Source organism: Panthera leo, chromosome B1, assembly GCF_018350215.1.
Source record: "Panthera leo isolate Ple1 chromosome B1, P.leo_Ple1_pat1.1, whole genome shotgun sequence".
NCBI classification, from domain to species: Eukaryota; Metazoa; Chordata; class Mammalia; order Carnivora; family Felidae; genus Panthera; species Panthera leo.
The window spans coordinates 172,243,851-172,262,730 of NC_056682.1; the positions used below are offsets into that span (position 1 = coordinate 172,243,851).

Sequence of the window (18,880 nt, forward strand, 5' to 3'; positions counted from 1 at the left end):
TTGTAAGGATCAAATGCATTAATGCATGCAAAAAACTTGGTTCTTAATTCATAATAAGCATTCAGTAATTACTAACAAATATTATTTTTATAAAGTGTCACCAATTGAGGTTAAAATAAAGAGCATCTAGACATCTCTAATGAACAAACTAATAGTAAAAGTCAAGGCAGCAATGTTGTATGGATACAAAAAGAGCCATATTTTCCTCTAGGTTTGTAAGACCCCAGACTGGGAGAAGAAGAATGAATATTTTGGCAAGTGTTCTGTCCCTAGAAAAGAAATCGGTTCTCTTTATTAGTATTCAAGAAAGCAGGTCCTACTGAGTACAGTTGACCCTTGAGCAATACAGGTTTGAACAGTATGGGTCCACTTATATGAGGATTTTTTTTTGATAAATACAGTAGAGCCCTGTGCATGGATTTTCTCTTCCTTATGATCTTTTAAATAACATTTTCTTTTCTGTAGCTCACTTTATTGTAAGAATACAGTATATAACACATACAAAATACAAAATATTTGTAAATCAACTGTTTACATTACTGGTAAGGCTTCTGGTCAACAGTAGGCTAGCAGTAGTTAAGTTTGGGGGGAGCCGAAAGTTATACACAGATCTTTCACTGTGTGGGGAGTTGGCACCCCTGACCCCCGTGTTGTTCAAGAGTCAACTATACAAAACTGCATTAGAGAGGCCCTCTATCAGGGTGGAAAACTCAAAGGCACTGTGCATGAATCTCATAAAGGAAAGCAAAGCCCTCAGAGAGAAGAATCCGTTCCTTTACTTTAACATGAGTCTGGCCTCCACTGTGGGCCACAGGAAATCAGAGAGTGGATGGTGAGTGTTCAATGAGATAATCACGTGTAGAAGTACCTCCTTTCAAATCACAGGCCTAGGCTTCCCCAAGAAGGTGATGATGTAACTAACACATTTCTGCTTTTGGCTTTTTGTTTTGTTTCTTATACCTTTTCCTCTCTCTTCCCTTAAATACATAAATACACTCTAAGGCTGATCCCTCCTTATCATGGAAATAATGAATTCATGTCCATAATATAATGATTACATAAACATTAATGTGTTTTTCACTATCATTATTATTTCCTTTGTGGCCCCACCAATAACGACCACAAGATTTGCTTTGGGAATGGAAGTATTCAGTTTCTTGGTTCTCAACATTTCAAGAACATTTAAAACTAGCTCAAAAAAAGAGAAAAAAAAAAAAGAGTTTGGTTTAATTTTTAAAGAAGGCAACTAAAATAAATCTACCTTGATATAAAATGTAAAAACACATTAATCACAGCATTGTATTTTAAAAGATGGGAATTTAGTTGATACTCATTTTTATATTAAGACATAAGTTAATGACTTGTATATCTTAAAGGGTTTGTCATAAAATGTTACTGCCCAGTGCATTTTTGCAAACAGTAAACAATTCACTGAGAGTATTAACATTCACATGTGTAATTGGAGTTTACAAATGTACAAAACTTTGGGTAATAAAGAGTTTAAACTTATTTTTCAACATCCGATAAGCTCATTCCCCTCAAACGGTTTGATTACAAAGAAGCACAAAGGGTTACCACCTGTGGCAAAATGTGAGCAACAAAAGCAAGGATGGTAACTACAGACTTGAGAACATAATATCCAAACAGTACCTGTCCATATCAAAAGACAAAATCAAAACATCTTTTATAACATAAAAGAAAACAAATCCACAGAATTAAATACTACTCAGGTGAAAGAACATTGTAGTGAATATAACATTTATTTTCTCTACATAAATTTGCATATCTTAAATTTAATACAAAACACCATGTGTCAATTATTCCAATTTGAGAATATCATAACACGTGGTTCTTAGTGAATCTAAATATAATAGGTTGAATATTTTAAAAGAACCCAAAGATCATTTTGTTTTCATCCGCTCATTATTGTTTTAATGCTCTAACGTTTTTCTTCACTCATTAGACTAAACCGATTTAGAAATAAAATACATAATCAAAGCTTATATAATACAGCTATTTCTGAAAAAAACTAAGTATTAGCATCGTCTTTAGTATGTCATTAAAATAGTGGTTGTGGTTAAACAAATACAAATTAGTGCAACTAATGTAGAATAAAGTTACAAAGCAGATGTTAAAAGTTTTATCTGGTATATGTGCACTATAATAAAGGAAATCTGGATAATGGAGTAAAGTGTGGTTATTAATAAATGAAATTCCCAGTTGTGTTGTATTTAGGAGGACTGCATTTGTCTGCATATGTTAAACCAGGAACGTATGTTCACCACCCACCAGCTGTAGTTATGATTTGCTAAGAAATGACTTACTAAGAAATGCAGGATTTAATCCTGGTTCATCCACTCCTTCCTCCCTTGTTTTATCATCTTCACGTTGAGATTGGGCACTTTGTGCCCAGGTATGTGGCATTGTGAATTTGCTAAAAAATGTATCCAGTGGTGGTAGGATAATTTTCCTAAATTCATAAGGAAGAGGATATCTTCTTCACTTAGAAAACAAAGCACTACATTATAATTTGACAGTTACAACGCAAGCCCCAGCTCTTCCTAGACACAGTGGAGCAACCTAAAAAAGAAAGAAAAAAATGTATTTGTTGCATTGGCAGGTACAAAAGTTGAGAAAACCATACCCAGTTTGAAAACTACTGAAATAGTCTGTTTTTGTCAAGGAGCTCTGCCACACCCTGCCGCCCCAGCCTTGCTGTGGGCCTGGTTCCTTCCCCCGGAATCCCTCCTGCTGCCAGAGTTTCACAGATTAAGTCATTTAGGGTGTATCACATTATTATGCAGTATTCGCTTCTCTTTAAAGGTAATTCTAAAAAAAAACTGCTCAAGATTTTTCTACCTGACCCTTTGTTTTGGCCAAAATGATGCACGATATGGATAATGAGGAAATGCTGAACTTTAACTCTGTGGCCAATGTGGACAAAATATCAAGTATTATCTCTAAAAGCCCTTTAACAGATGTGCTGTCTCAGAGCACACCAAACACACTGCGTGCCTGGGGTCTGCTTATTCCAGGGGAACCAGTAATTTCACATTTACTGACTGCCTTCTCTGTGCATGGTGGAAAGGTCTAAACCCATTCGACTAATTTTTAGCAGAGTATATAAATAATAAATAGTACTCCTCCAGCTCCGGAGGAATTGAAACAAATCTGGTGAATAAACTCTATGACAATGAGACAGACACCCTAGCAGGGTGCTAGGGAAAGAGATACGATCTCAGTTTATAGATAAGGAATAATTCTTAAATCTTTCACTTACTCTTTTATCATTATTTTTTTAAGTACCCTAGACACTGGGCAATTCATAGTGAAAATAAAAGTGTAGACAAGGATAGTTTTTAAATTTTTTAAAACATTTTATTTATTTTTGAGAGACAGAGACAGAGCACAAGCGGGGGAGGGGCAGAGAGAGAGACACACACAGAATCCGAAGCAGGCTCCAGGCTCCGAGCTGCCAGCACAGAGCCTGACGTGGGGCTGGAACCCATGAACTGTGAGATCATGACCCGAGCTGAAGTTGGACGCTTAACTGACTGAGCCACCCAGGCACCCCAAGGATAGTCTTTAAAGAAGGGCTACTTTGAGCACATTAAGACCTAAGAATTAAAACAACAGTATTTAGGGAAGGAGTGACTAATACAAAGTACTAAGAAAATGTGTTTTGTACTTATGTATGTAGGTGTACATTAATGAAATGTTTTTGTCAAATACACGAAATCAAAATGACTTTCTAATCAGTTTGGCCTCTTTCCCAACCTTTCCAGTTGAATGACTGGATTTTAAGAACACACTGTAAGAGAATTCTCAGTTGTTCTCAATTTGAATCTGTTGTTTTGATCACTGTTCTATCTCCCTGAACAATCAAATCACCTGCTTTAAAGCCAAATCTATTCACAGTATTCTAGGAGTAACCTCTAGGTCATTTCAATCACAAGTGTCTGTTTGTAATTAGGAGCTTTTCTCAAAACACCCATGACCTGAAGTCTTTACACTGTAAAGAGTTGATGTTGCCATAACAACCAGGGAGAAAGGTCAGCTTAGAGTATTTCTTCAATACAGTGCAGTCACCTCCTGCTTTGGGTCAAGGTGGGTTGTAGGGTGGGTGATGACTTCAGACTTTATAATCTCATTTCATTCCCTGACCAAATGTCCTCTTGTCCATTTGTTGGAACACTAAATGGAAAACATTTGTTTTTCAGATTCTATGGCTATAAGTTCAAATTTAGGTGCTTTAAAATAGTAATAGAGGTGGCATGCAAACAAAATAGCTATGTAGTCACAGATTGCTAATTTTGATAAGAGAGTAATTCAGCATAAAGTATTAATTACCTGTAATAACAAGTCTTTTAAAAATATTTTTTAATGTTTATTTTTGAGAGAGAGAGAGAGAGAGAGAGAGAGAGAGAGGAAGCGCACAAGCAGGGGAGGGGCAAAGAGAAAGGGAGACACAGAATCTGAAGCAGGCTCCAGGCCCTGAACTGTCAGCACAGAGCCTGACACAGGGCTTGAATACACAAACCGTGAGATCATGACCTAAGCTGAAGGTGGATGCTCAACTGACTGAGCCACCCAGGCATCCCAATAACAAGTCTTAAACACTGGCCAACAGATTTTCTTATAACTAGTTTAACAGCATAAATCAAATATATCTTAGAAAAAGAGATTTTTACATCTTATTTTGGGCTCCTTCGTTATCATTCATATTGCCATGGTGGGATATTGATTTCATTTCTAATGAATTTCTGTAGCTCTGACTCAAGCCCTCAAATTATCTCTTCTTCCCTCTACCAAATAATCCTACTTAAACTTAAGAAACAAGATCAAGGTCACACGCTCAGTCCCTTTTTCTATCTTTTTCATTTAAAAACTCTTTTTTCTCAATTCTGCTTCCTGCCCTTCTTTCAGTAAAGTGCCCTTCAATGTTACTCTCTCTTTCTAGCATCTGGAATCTCTATTCTTGTTTTCACCTCTATTTTGAAAAAGACCTGTGGCTCAAATTCTAACTCCATTTATTTGCTGTGTGACTTGGGTCAACTATTTAACTTCTCTGTGTCTCAGATTCCTCATCCAATAGAGCCTGGTACATAAAATATGTTTAATAAATGTTAACTTTCTATCATCATCATTATTTGAAAATTGTATGCCCCTCTAGCTCCTGAGTTTATTTTTCTCTTTACTTTTTACATTGTGTGTAATCTGTCTCAAAATAAATAAATAAACATTTAATTTAAAAAAATTGCTCTATTCCATTATCTTATCTAAGACATTGTCTGGTCATTCATTTGCTGTTTTCTTCACCTTCAATCCAACCCAGTAAGTGTAAAAAGAAAGAATAGATAGGACTTGGTAATATCTCTTGAATCCATCTATAGAGTTGACAGCTCAAGCCTTACAAGTGAAGCAATCTTCTAGATGTTTCATTTTTATCCAGCCTTCGCTTCCCCTGCTCCTGTCCCCAACTGCCACATGAACTTCCTATTACTGTATCAATCTCCTGGTTAAAAGTCTCCACTGGCTTCCCACTACCGAACTCTTTACCCATGGCCTTCACAGACCTCCATCCTGACCCCAACCTTGCTCTCTAATAGGAACTCCTACTCTTGCTAAGCATGGATCCATATAACCGGCCACCCTTCCTCAATTATCTTGCATAGTTCTGCTTCAGTGACATTTCTTTTGTGTTTTTTCACACAGCTTCCCATTTCTTTCTACCTTTTTGAATTGGATCAATTCATTTAAGGCTTAGCTTAAATCCAGCTTCTCCTCACTAAAGCCCTCTCAACAACCATTTTATTTTTTCTTTGACTTCATATACCACACAATGCCTATACCACGGGACACTTCCCTACCAACTGTTCTACATTGTGGGTTCTCCCCTTGCACATGCAGATCTTATTTATTTAAGTAGCTAAGTTGTATGACAGTGGGGATGCTTTTAAATTTTGTTTTCTTGACAGTACTTACTACTGCTCCTTGTATGTAGGAAAACCTTGGCTCAATTAAACATTTGAGCATCTTTCAGTACCAGATACTAAATTCGGTCACAAAATTTCTAATTCTGTTCTTGGTAATGATGGAAACAAGGATCTCAGAAGATCATTCTTAGAAGTATGAAGCCCTCCAGAAATAGACACGGTTGGAATTCTGCTAATAAGCTTGCCAGGTCAAGACTTGTTAATATAATTTAAGATTGCTATCTTTATTAGGTGATGACCAGACATTTTATCTGCTTCCCGATATCAATAGCTTGAGTATTTAAAAATTATTGCTCATGTATGGATAATTGGTTCAAATTTTTCTGATTTCTATCTTTTTTCTTATTTTCCACAATCTCCCTCTCTTTTTCCCATAGCTCTCCTGTAGTCCTATCTGCTTTACCAATACTAGAATATCTCATCAATTCCCAGCAAGCAAATGGTGGCAGATCAAAACTATTAATAATTTCCTTGAGTATTAACTTATACTTCAAAGATAATTTTGGATTTTAATTATGTTATAAAATTAAACAGTCCTTCTTGTTTTCATATATTTAATTCAGAGATGACCTTATCATGCTTATGCTATATATTTTGATATTGGATAAAATTGAAAGAATCAGTTTTACCAAACAAATTGTTTTAATAAAAACAGAGAAGTGTAATAATGAAAAATGAAATGCCATACCTGGGTCCACTCATTTGTCTGGGGATCATAAGCCTCCACTGTATTAAGATAAGTCTGTCCATCATACCCTCCAACAGCATATAATTTATCACCAAGTAAACAGACCCCTACTGCATCTCTGCTGATGCTCATAGATGCCACTGCAGTCCACATATCTGTTTTGGGATCGTATCTGAAAGAAAATTTTAGAACTGGAGCTGACATTGTCCTCACCACATTTTTATGTAAAAATTGTTTATGGATGAAAGACTTGCATATAAGACCTGATACCATAAAACTCCTAGAAGAAAACATGGGGGGAAGATCCTTGACATTGGTCTTGGCAATGATTTTCTGGATTTGACACCAAAAAGCAAAGGCAACAAAAGTAAAAATAAACACAAATGACCATATCAAACTAAGAAGCTTCTGCATAGCAAAGGAAACCATCAACAAAATGAAAAGGCAACCTATAGAATGGGAAAAAAATGCTTCCAAATTATGTATCTGATAAGAAGTTACTATCTAGAAGATATAAAGAATCATACAACTCAATAACCAAAAAACCCAAATAAACCAATTAAAAATGAGCAGAGGGTCTGAATAGGCATTTTTCCAAAGAAGACATCTACATCGCCAATAGGTACATGAAAAGGTGCTTAACATCACTAATCATCAGGAAAATGTAAATCAAAACTACAATGGCTGTTAGCAAAAAAGATAATAACAGTGTATGTGAGGATGTGGAGGAAAGGGAATAACACTTGTGTACTGTTGGTGGGAATGTAAGTTAGTGCAATTGCTATAGAAAACAACATGGAGAGTCCTCAAAAAATTTAAAATAGAAATACCGTATGATCCAGTAATTCTACTTCTAGGTTTTTATCCAAAGAAAAGGAAAGCACTAATTTGAAAAGATATATGCACCCTCATGTTCACTGCAGCATTATTTACAGTAGCCAAGACATGGAAACAACCTAAGTTGTTCATCAATGGATGAATGGATAAAGATGTAATACATCTAGAACACACACACACACACACACACACACACACACACACACACACACACAGTGTAATATTATTTGGCCCTAAAAAAGAATGAAATCTTGCTATTTCAAACACATGGATGAACCTTGAGGGCATTATACGAAGTGAAATAAGTCAGAGAAAACAAATACCGATTATCTCACTTAACATGTGGACCCTAAAACAAAACAAAACAAAAAACCTGGCACTCATAGGGTGCCAGAAGTAGGGCACGAGATGGGGGGGTGGGGAGGAAGGAATGGGTGAAATGAGGGAGGGGGATCAAAAGGTACAAATTTCTGTAGTTATAAAATACATGAATCATGGGGATATAATGCACAGCATGGTGATACAGTTAATAATACTGTGCTTTCTATTTGAAAGTTGTTAAGGGTAAAAAGTTCTCATCACAAGAAAAAAATTTGTAACTATATATGGTGATGGATGTTAACTAGGCTTATTGTGATCATTTCTCAATATATACAAATGTCAAATCATTGTTATACACCTGAGACTAATATGACAATTATACTTCCATAAAAGAATACCTACATATCCAGAAACACCTGGGAGAGGCAGTATAGCAAAGTGGTTAGAGAACGGGCTTTGGATTTGGGCTGAACAATCTTAAGTCCTTATCCTTCCAATTATTAGCTCTGTGGTATTGTAAAGTTACTTAAAATCTTTAAATCATAGTTTCTTTACTGGTAAATATTGCTCACCACATAGCATTGAAAATTTAATGAGAGAATGCATAGTAAGCATTTGATAAATGTCACCTTAAAGATGGGTTCATTTATTACACTTGTTTCCTATTAGCAAGGAATACAATCTTGTAACAAAAATTCAAAGAATACAAAAATATATAAAAAAGCAATAGCTAGCCTTTTTTCATTCCAACTTTAATTACAGAGTCAAGTGGTAGTGACTCAACAATTTAGTTAGTATTTGATCTTCTAAATATTTCACTTTTTATTCTGAGGACCCAGATGTCTATTTCAGAACATGTTTTTAATTCAATTTACTTTTTCTTTCCATGTGTAACATTAAAAGTTTTTTCATTAAAAAAAATAAAAATAGTTTAGTTCTTTAAGCCTACCCCTTGTCTTATTACTGCTATCTAAAGTACATTTGGACATATTTTTAGAAAAAATCAATATTTCCCTGAAAACTTTTAACTTACAGTATTGTAGCTTCATTTAGTAAATCCATGACACTTAAACTATCCAAAAGAGCTAAAGTAAATACTGAAACTGCTTTATGGGTTTTGATTGTCCACTGAAAATCTGAGGAAATCAATACATGAAGCTCTGTGTAAGATGACTTACACACTCAATCATTATAGCTGTCCATTTTTGAAACGTCTTGTTCCTTTCATGAAATACATTACCTAGAACAGCCCAAAGTTGTCTAAGAGCAGATACATCATGCTACAATGACCTATACTGCTTGTAATACCTCTTGCATCAATGAACAATTTTTCATCAGGTGCGGTACTGCAGTGAGCTTGTAATGTATAAAGTATACAGAGGCTTCCATATTCCTTTCCTGAAATGTAACATGCAACAAGCATAGTCTGGATTACTTTCCCTAATACAGGGGAAATGCAGGTGTAACTCTCCTGCTTTCTCAAAAGACAACAAACCAACCTTCCGTATTATTTCACAGAAAGCACTCATTGCCATCAAACCTGCATTTCACTTTTTATCCTTCTTCCAATCATGTATAAATCACACACACACACACACACACACACACACACACACACACACTAACTTCCAGTTGCTCATTAAAATCTAGACTCTCTGATAAGGCCTTAAAGACTCAACGTGATTTGCTCCTACCTCCACCCTAGTCCGCCTCCTTTCCTGACACTGTCTCCCTCATTCTTTGTTCTCCAGTCATAGTGTCTGCCTTTCAGCTTTCTGAATGAATCATATTCCTTTCTGCTTAGGAGTGTTTGTAATGTTCCCATTGATTCCACCTCCTAAATCCATTCAATTCTCTCCATTCCTTAAATTAGACTAATAGTTACAGATGGGAGCCTGAACTATTGTCCAAATCGTCCATTGATGTTAGGCTCTTTACCTGGCCCATACTTGAGTTTCATAAGGCCAGTTTGGATGACTTGTTTAGCCTTTTAGTCTTTTATTATTTCATGTTATTTCATTTTATATGAAAATGTGTTAGTAACGTTCCTCTCCTTTTTACTTCTTATTTAGCCTCCAGCCCCTATTCCTTCTCTCTGAAATTCATCAACCTCCTTTCCTTTTCTTGTCAGGTACAGTGTCCAGTACAAAATACGTACATAACAAATGTTTGTCATTTGACTCAATTAATAAATTGTATAATCAATTCTAAGGTACGTTTTCTTTTTTTTTTAATATGAAATTTATTGTCAAATTGGTTTCCATACAACGCCCAGTGCTGATCCCAACAGGTGCCCTCCTCAATGCCCATCACCCACCCTCCCTTCCCTCCCACCCCCCCATCAACCCTCAGTTTATTCTCAGTTTTTAAGAGTCTCTTATGGTTTGCCTCCCTCCCTCTCTAACTTTTTTTCCCCCTTCCCCTCCCCCATGGTCTCCTGTTAAGTTTCTCAGGATCCACATAAGAGTGAAAACATATGGTATCTGTCTTTCTCTGTATGACTTATTTCACTTAGCATAACACTCTCCAGTTCCATCCACATTGCTACAAAAGGCCATATTTCATTCTTTCTCATTGCCAAGTAGTATTTCATTGTATATATAAACCACAATTTCTTTATCCATTCGTCAGTTGATGGACATTTAGGCTCTTTCCATAATTTGGCTATTGTTGAAAGTGCTGCTATAAACATTGGGGTACAAGTGCCCCTATGCATCAGCACTCCTGTATCCCTTGGGTAAATTCCTAGCAGTGCTATTGCTGGAGTGCTATTGCTGGGTCATAGGGTAGATCTACTTTTAATTTTTTGAGGAACCTCCACACCGTTTTCCAGAGAGGCTGCACCAGTTTGCATTCCCATCTAAGGTACATTTTCAGTAGGCAGTAATACGATGAGAGAAGAATCTGAGTAGGCATTAGGAGACAGACTGAGAGACGGGCAACTCAACATTTACAAAGCTCTGAAGGAACTGCTTCGCATATGGCAGATGTTCACTAAAGAGTCATTAATTTGTCTGCAAGTGTCAGACAAACTTTTCCTTCACAGGAAATTACCTTTCCACACAGTCTGAGAGTCTGGATGTCAAGTTGGATGCAGGAGCATCGTGTCCTCCAATAGCATACAGCAATCCATTCCAGGTAGTTACTCCGACTCCCCCTCTCCTTTTGGACATTTGCGCACAGAGTGTCCATTTATTAGTATGAGGATCAAAACATTCTACTGATTTGAGGCAAGAACTTCCATCACGACCACCAACTGCATAAAGTCTGTAAAAAACAGTGCCATCATTATGATTAAGACACAGAGGTTATTCTTATGGTATATCATTGAATTTAAGATGCTACAGATTATAAGACAAACTGTCAATTTATGTGCCATCAAGAAAGAAGATATGCTACCATTATATGACATATGTGTGTAACATATGTGTGTGTGTATACACACACACACACACACACTATATACATACATACATCATGTATATAGATATGTAGATAGATAGATACAGATCTATATATATAGATATCATCCTGCATAAAATAGAAGAGGGGTGCCTGGGTGGCTCAGTTGGTTAAGCATCTGATTCTTGGTTCTGGCTCAGGTTGTGATCTCAAGATTCATGGGTTCGAGCCCCATGTCAGTCTCTGAACTGATAGCATGGAGCCTACTTGGGATTCTCTCTCTCTCTGCCCCTCCTCTGCTTGCATGTGCACTCTCTTTCTCTCTCTCAAAATGAATAAACATTAAAAAAAGAGAAAGTGACATGAAAGCAATGACCACTATTTCACAGCTGCCATCTGTTTGGCAGGTCACCACGGATTTTACAATGCATTACAATTTAGAGGTACAAGATGTGTCTTAGAATAAATGAAATGTGGTGTATAAATACACCATGACTTATTTCTTAAATAGCTAAAATAGGACTGGATTAAAAGGAAAGAAACGAACCTTCTCTGCACTTACCACAGGCTAGACATTTTACCTGTATTAATTTAATCATATCAATGATGCTATGAGAAACCATTTATATTCCTGTTTCATGGGTGAAGAAACAGGCTCATGAAGATTAAGAGGCTAATACAGGGTCAGAAGCAGAACCAGGGCAGTTATAATAACGAGCAGTTGTATGGTGAGCAGTCGCCTGGGATGCTCTTGTAATAGTGAAATAGGAGGATAAAAGGATTGCTTGAAACAGTGGTATATAAATTAATATTTATTACATGTGAACAGTATCCTTCATCAATTCAAATTACTGCAGAGAATACTGTAAGTTACTGAAAATGAATATGGTATGTTAATGTCCTAAGTGTTGCCTAGTAGATAAATTTTAATTATCATTCAATATATTTCATTAATTTAAAAGTCTTTTACTCTGAACTTAAAATATATATAAAATATTTTAAATATTTGAGCATTTGAATATTTTTATTAAGCACACAATATTCTTGTACTTACTATTCACTTGGGAAGCTCTTTATAGATATTTTCCTAATCTTTTTTTCAAAAGAGTAAAAAAAATCAGTTCATTGCTTATATAAAAGTCCTCACATTTTGAATTTACAGATGCCTCAGTTAATATTTAACTATTTTTCTTACCTCAAGAAATAATATTTGAACTATACCAAATGTCTGCCAATTAAAACTCTAAGTTATTATACTGAGGTGTATATATGTGTGTGTGTGTGCATATTTAAAGACTTTTTTTTAATGTTTATTTATTTATTTTGAGAGAGAGAGCATGTGTGGGAGGGGCAGAAGGAGAGAATATCAAGCAGGCTCCACACTGTCAACCCAGACCCCAGTGTGGGGTTTGAACTCATGAACCGTGAGGTCATGACCTGAGCCAAAACCAAGAGTCAATGCTTAACTGACTGAGCCACACAGGCACCCCAAGACATTTGTTAAATTTTAATTCATAATGTAAAGTACACTATGCCACTTAAACTGGTTCTTTTTTTTTTATCTTCAAATTTTTTGTTAAATTCTAGTCAGTTAACGTATAGTGTAATATTAGTTTCAGGTATAGAATTTAGTGTTTCATCACTTACATACAACATCCAGTGCTCGTCACAGCAAATGCCCTCCTTAGTACCCATCAGCCATTTAACCCCTCTACCCTCCTGCTCAGCAATCCTCAGTTTGTTCTCTACAGTTAAGAATCTGTTTCATGGTTTGCCTCTTTTTCTCCCCACTATGTTCATCTATTTTGTTTCTTAAATTCCACACCAGTGAAATCTGACTGATTTGTCTTTCTCTGATTTATTTCGCTTAGCATAATACTCTCCAGCTCCATGCATGTCATTGCAAATGACAAGATTTTGTTCTTTTTGAAGGCTGAGTAATATTCGTGTGTGTGTGTGTGTGTGTGTGTGTGTGCGCGTGCGCACATCTTCTTTACCCATTCAGCAGTTGATGGACATCTGGGCTCTTTCCATAATTTGGCTACTGTTGATAATGCTGCTAGAAACATTGGGGTGCATGTACCCCTTAGAATCAGTATTCCTGTATCCTTTGGGTAAATATCTAGTGGTATAATTGCTGAATCATAGGGTAGTTCTGTTTTTAACTTTCTGAGGAACCTCCATACTGTTTTCCAGATTGGCTGCACCAGTTTGCATTCCCACCAACAGTGAAAGAGGGTTCTCTTTTCTCTGCATCTTTGCCAACACCTGTTGTTTCCTGTGTTATTAATTTTAGCCATTCTGACAGGCTTGAGATGATACCTCATTGTAGTTTTTATTTGTATTTCCCCAATGATCATTGATTCAAACTGGTTCTTAACTGAGAAGATGATCATATCTTAAATAGCAACATGTGGCTGTAGCGATATCTTATTCTATCTAAACTTTATATTAATAGTATGGAAAGGGGCGCCTGGGTAGCTCGGTCGGTTAAGCGTCCGACTTCGGCTCAGGTCATGATCTCGCAGTCTGTGAGTTCTTGCCCCGCGTCGGGCTCTGTACTGACTGCTCAGAGCCTGGAGCCTGTTTCAGATTCTGTGTCTCCCTCTCTCTCTGCCCCTCCCCTGTTCATGCTCTGTCTCTCTCTGTCTCAAAAATAAATAAATGTTAAAAAAAAAAATAAAAAAAAAATAGTATGGAAAGTGAAATTTATTTGAAACTTTGTTAAAAAATTTATTATCTCTTAAAAACTACTTTCTTGTGTTATCATTCTTAATGTTAAACTATTCTTATTTTTAACTAATACTTGTAGAATATTTGTCTGAATATGGGATCACAGAATATTAGAGGACACCAACAATTAGAAAATATTCATAATTAAAAAAACCATGTACAGGGGCACCTGGGTGGCTCAGTCCTTTAAGTGTCCAACTTCGGCTCAGGTAATGATCTCGCGGTTTGTGACTTTGAGTCCCACATCAGGCTCTGTGCTGACAGCTTAGAGCCTGGAGCCTGCTTCTGATTTGGTGTCTGCCCCTCTCTCTGCCCCTCCCATGCTCATGCTCTGTCTCTCTCTGTCTCTCAATAATAAATGTTAAAAAATTTTAAAAAGCCATGCACACACACACAGAAACACAACAACAGGATTCAAGGCACCACCCCCTCTTCACAGTGAACTCATGGGTCTTGACTATGAAAAGTGGTGTAGCATAGGGATTAAGAGATGAACTCTGGGGCCAGACTCTGGATTTGAAGCTTGGTTCTAACACTTACTAGCTCTGACTGTGGACAAGTTATTTAACCTCCACCTGCCTGAATTTCATCATCCAAAACATCTCCAAACCCTGTCTCAAAGGATTATTGGTGATCAAATTTAATATACTTTGAATAGTGCCTTACAATGGTTTAAGTGTTTAAGGGGAAAAATAAATTCTATCTCTATTTGTATTCTTTTAGAAAATGGCATTTTTATTTAAAAAATAATTTTAAACATTTATTTTGAGAGAGAGAGAGAGAGATTGCCTGAGTGAGTGCAAGCAGGGGAGGGGCAGAGAGACAGGGAAAGAGAGAATCCCAAGCAGGCTCTGGGCTGTCTGTGCAGAAACTGATGTGGAGTTCCATGTCACAAGCCACCAAGATATTGACCTGAGCCGAAATCAAGAGTTGGACACTTAACGAACTGAGGAAAATGGCATTTTTAGATCTTAAGTGTCCAAACAATGTTTACACTCAGTTAATGTTAAGGGCTAAAATGTACCAATAATACTTTCTGAAGAAACATGATCTCAAGCAATGGCTTTCAAATTGTTTTCTAAGAACAGAATTCTGTGGAGGACTTGAGGAGGTCCCAAAAACAGTGCATTTGAAATTTAAGTTTTAATAATTTTCAAAAATGTCACTTGGCTCAATTAAAGGCCATGAAAGATTCACAACTCATCTTTCTTTCCCATGACAGTATCTATTACAGTAAGAAAATAAACATTATGTCAAATTATGAAATTGTGCCCAATTGTATTGTACTATATGCTTTAAAATAAGACTTAGTCTTTTCTGACTTTTAAAATTAGGATCAAGAATGCAATGGGCTGGTGGGTACTGAGATTTAACAGAAAAAAAATTCTACTACTTTTAATCTACAATACAGTTTAACTGAAAAGTTTCCTGAGATTCCAATTAAATTGCTCTATTAGTTAAAATAACTGTTATCATTTTCAGCTACTGACCTGTGAATGAGGATTTTCTTTATACTGAACAACAACAAAAACCAAACATAGAAATAATCTGGGTGTTTTTAAAAACAGAGTTGTTCTTCTACATTGATTTTCATAATAAATATATGTTATAGGCTTAAACTTCAATGTACCTTAAGTATTGAGATTTTATAAGGTTTCATTTGAAAGAGAGATTCTACTACCAAAAAATATTTGTCAGTCAGTGGCTTAAAAGTAGCCTGAGCAATTGGAATTCTAAATAAAGCTTTTTTCTCTCAAACATGGTAGAAAGTGAAATTTTAACTTTTGACATTTTCAAGATATATTGACAGGATACAACTCACAAAAAAACATTCAAACAGTTCTTTTCTAAAGAAACAATTATATATATATATATATATATATATATATACACACACACACACACATATATACATACACATGTGCATATAATGCACATATATATACATTTAAGAAACAATTATATTTTGCATCAGGAAGCATTGTAAAATTAAGTTTAAAATAACAAAAATAGTAATTAATTTAGGCTTTTCATTATGTAGATAAAAAAACCGAGGCACAGGGAAATGATTTGTTCTAAATCACAAGGAGTAGCGAGAAAAGATGCATAATTTTTTTCAATCTTTTTTAAAAAAAACACGATTTCTATTTTTTCCAGATTCTGGATATGTACCTAAAAATGGAGAACAGGGGCACCTGGGAGGCTCAGTCAGTTAAGCCTCCGCCTTGATTTCAGATCAAGTCATGAACTCACAGTTTGTGGGTTTGAGCCCCTGCTGTCAGTGCAGAGCCTGCTTGGGATTATCTCTCTCCCTTTCTCTCTGCCTCCCCCGACCTTCTCTCTCAAAATAAACAAAGAAACTTAAAAAATGGAAACCAACAAAATCTTTTAAAATATTGCTACTTTAGCAACGTGGATGGAACTGGAGAGTGTGATGCTAAGTGAAATAAGCCATACAGAGAAAGACAGATATCATATGTTTTCACTCTTATGTGGATCCTGAGAAACTTAACAGAAACCCATGGGGGAGGGGAAGGAAAAAAAATGAGGTTAGAGTGGGAGAGAGCCAAAGCATAAGAGACTCTTAAAAACTGAGAACTGAGGGTTGATGGAGGGGTGGGAGAGAGGGAAGGGTAGGTGATGGGCATTGAAGAGGGCATCTTTTGGGATGAGCACTGGGTGTTGTATGGAAACCAATTTGACAATAAATTTCATATATTAAAAAAATAAAATAAAATATTGCTACTTTGTTTTAAAGCATGCTTAGAAAAATGTTAGTTGATAGATTAGCTGTGATTAAAGTACCATGTCATCTAAGTGGTACCAGGACATTCTTCAATAAGGTCACACACTTCAGGTTATGTTCCAGGTACCATGCTAGGTGTCAGGAACAAAAAGTTAGACCAGGTCACTCAAGACTATGATATACTATAGGAGATTGATGAGTAAATAACAACAACAATAGATTGGTACCTGCTATGATACAATCATACACATATTATGCACAGTAAAAATGCAGAGGCTAGAATGGACAATTAATATGGTGAGGGGCACTGAGGAGATGGAAGTGGAAAGTGGGGACAGTTTTCCAGAGATGACAGTTGAGTACGTTTCAAGGATGCTGAATTTGCCAGGTATGAAACCAGGGAAATAACACTCTAAGACAGATGGGATGGGTCAAAAGACAATGTTGAGTGTGAAACAAAATACATTTTTCACAAATAAGTTAGTTTTGCTGGGGTGTAATATGCATGGGTAGAGGAGAGAGAGGTGGAGAGGGGTGGACAGAGGCAAGTAAGATATCTCTGTCTAGGAGTCAAAGCTGCTGTAGGTCTAGGAATAAGATTTTAGGTAAAGTGTTTTTCTTTTGTACTGTCAGAAAGAATATTTCTAGCCAGAAATAAGGGCTAAGAAAAATGTCAGTGAACAAGAATTAGTTCAATGAAATAATCCCAGAAGTTTAAAAAAATTTTTTTTAATGTTTCTTTATTTTTTAAGAGACAGAGAGACAGAGTGTGAGTGGGGAAGGGGCAGAGAGAGAGAGGGAGATAAAGAATCTGAAGCAGGCTCCAGGCTCTGAGCTGTCAGCACATCGAACCCATCAGCCGTGAGATCATGACCTGAGCCGGAGTCAGACACTTAACTGACTGAGACACCCAAGCACCCCTCCCAAAAGTTTTAACTGAAGGGTCAAAACAGAAAAGATACTGTTAGTTTTCTCTTTTTTCTCATTCACTAGATTCTTTGGTGGCTAACTCTGCTACCAAAGAATTAGAAAGGATAAATTCTGAAGTTCTTTCTTTAGTTAAAACAAATGAAGAGAGGGGTGTGGAGATCACATACATTTTAAAAAGTAGGACATAACTAACATGTCCTGAGGAAATAAGACCTTAGGTGTGGGGAGTAAGTTTAGGAATTCCCTGGGCTTGCACCAATGGGTTAACAAGACATAAAGAATTACAAAACCATAGGGTGCTCTCACCCAAGCTTGGGTAAACAAGGTAAGACTCCCAGAATAAAGTAGGGAGGGGCCTAGGCCCCCAGAATAGAGAGGAAGAGGCAAAGGTCCCAGAATAGAGAGGGAGGCAAAGGCCCCCAATACATGGGTATATGAGGTAAGCAAGATTAGGCATTCAGGTGAACCCGCCCCCCCCCCCCCCTCTCAATTTAGTACTATGGCGGAAAGCTCTTTTACAGGCGGGAAGGACCAAGTTAGGTAAACAGGTAAATAGAGCTATGGACCTCTGCACTGCAGGTGAAGCTGCCCAGAGCAGAGCTGATTAGCAAAAGAAAAGGTGCCTCATTAACCCTGAGGTTATTTGACTTATCTGCCTTATCTCCTAGGTGAGCTAAGATCAACAGATAACTGGCACCTCCTGTCTGCCATTAACAACCATCTGCCCATCTGCCCGGTGCTAGGATTCTTCTATTGACCCAAACCACAAACACCCTATATCTTCAAAACCCCCTTTCCCTCATGCTCATGAGTTAATGTTCACCGATGCATTGTCTCTTTGTGGATGCCCATCACGTTTGTAAGCCTTCTGACCTTAATAAATATGGGGCAAGGACCCTTATTCAGGGCTCTGGTCTTTTCTCGGACACTAGCCATCTGTTGCATTTCAATCCCGTGTCCCGCTTTCTTGCTAGACAAGAAAGGACTTTAGACTTAGAGTCTACGACACTTAGGTCATAAATTATAAACATTTTACTATTATTTTCTCATTTTTGTTTTGCCAATCGATCAGTAACACAATTCTACAAATAATTCTTGGTTTCTATATTTTAACTTTGATTCCTTCCCCTTTATGGAAGTGATGATAAAGCATTTTAAATGAGTAAAGGTATGCAACAAACAACTTTTATTTAATAACCATAGAGAGCTTCATTTTATGGAAGAAAG

At 36.6% G+C, this 18,880-nt stretch overlaps 1 protein-coding gene across 6 annotated transcripts in view; it reads right to left on the bottom strand.

Annotated features, from left to right (window-relative positions):
• Positions 1–540: 540 nt before the first annotated feature.
• Positions 541–18,880, bottom strand: part of KLHL5 (kelch like family member 5) — a 93,496-nt gene continuing 75,156 nt past the window's right edge. For 4 of the 6 annotated variants that reach the window (XM_042936600.1, XM_042936602.1, XM_042936601.1 and 1 more), the window contains 3 exons: positions 10,897–11,109; positions 6,685–6,856; positions 1,276–2,580 (listed from right to left, as the gene is read on the bottom strand). In XM_042936600.1, the coding sequence (XP_042792534.1) occupies positions 2,524–2,580; positions 6,685–6,856; positions 10,897–11,109 (442 nt within the window). In that variant the 3' untranslated portion in view covers positions 1,276–2,523. Of the gene's footprint in view, positions 2,581–6,684; positions 6,857–10,896; positions 11,110–18,880 lie in introns of all 6 variants that reach the window. The other 2 variants (XM_042936599.1, XM_042936598.1) reach the window with 1 other exon arrangement.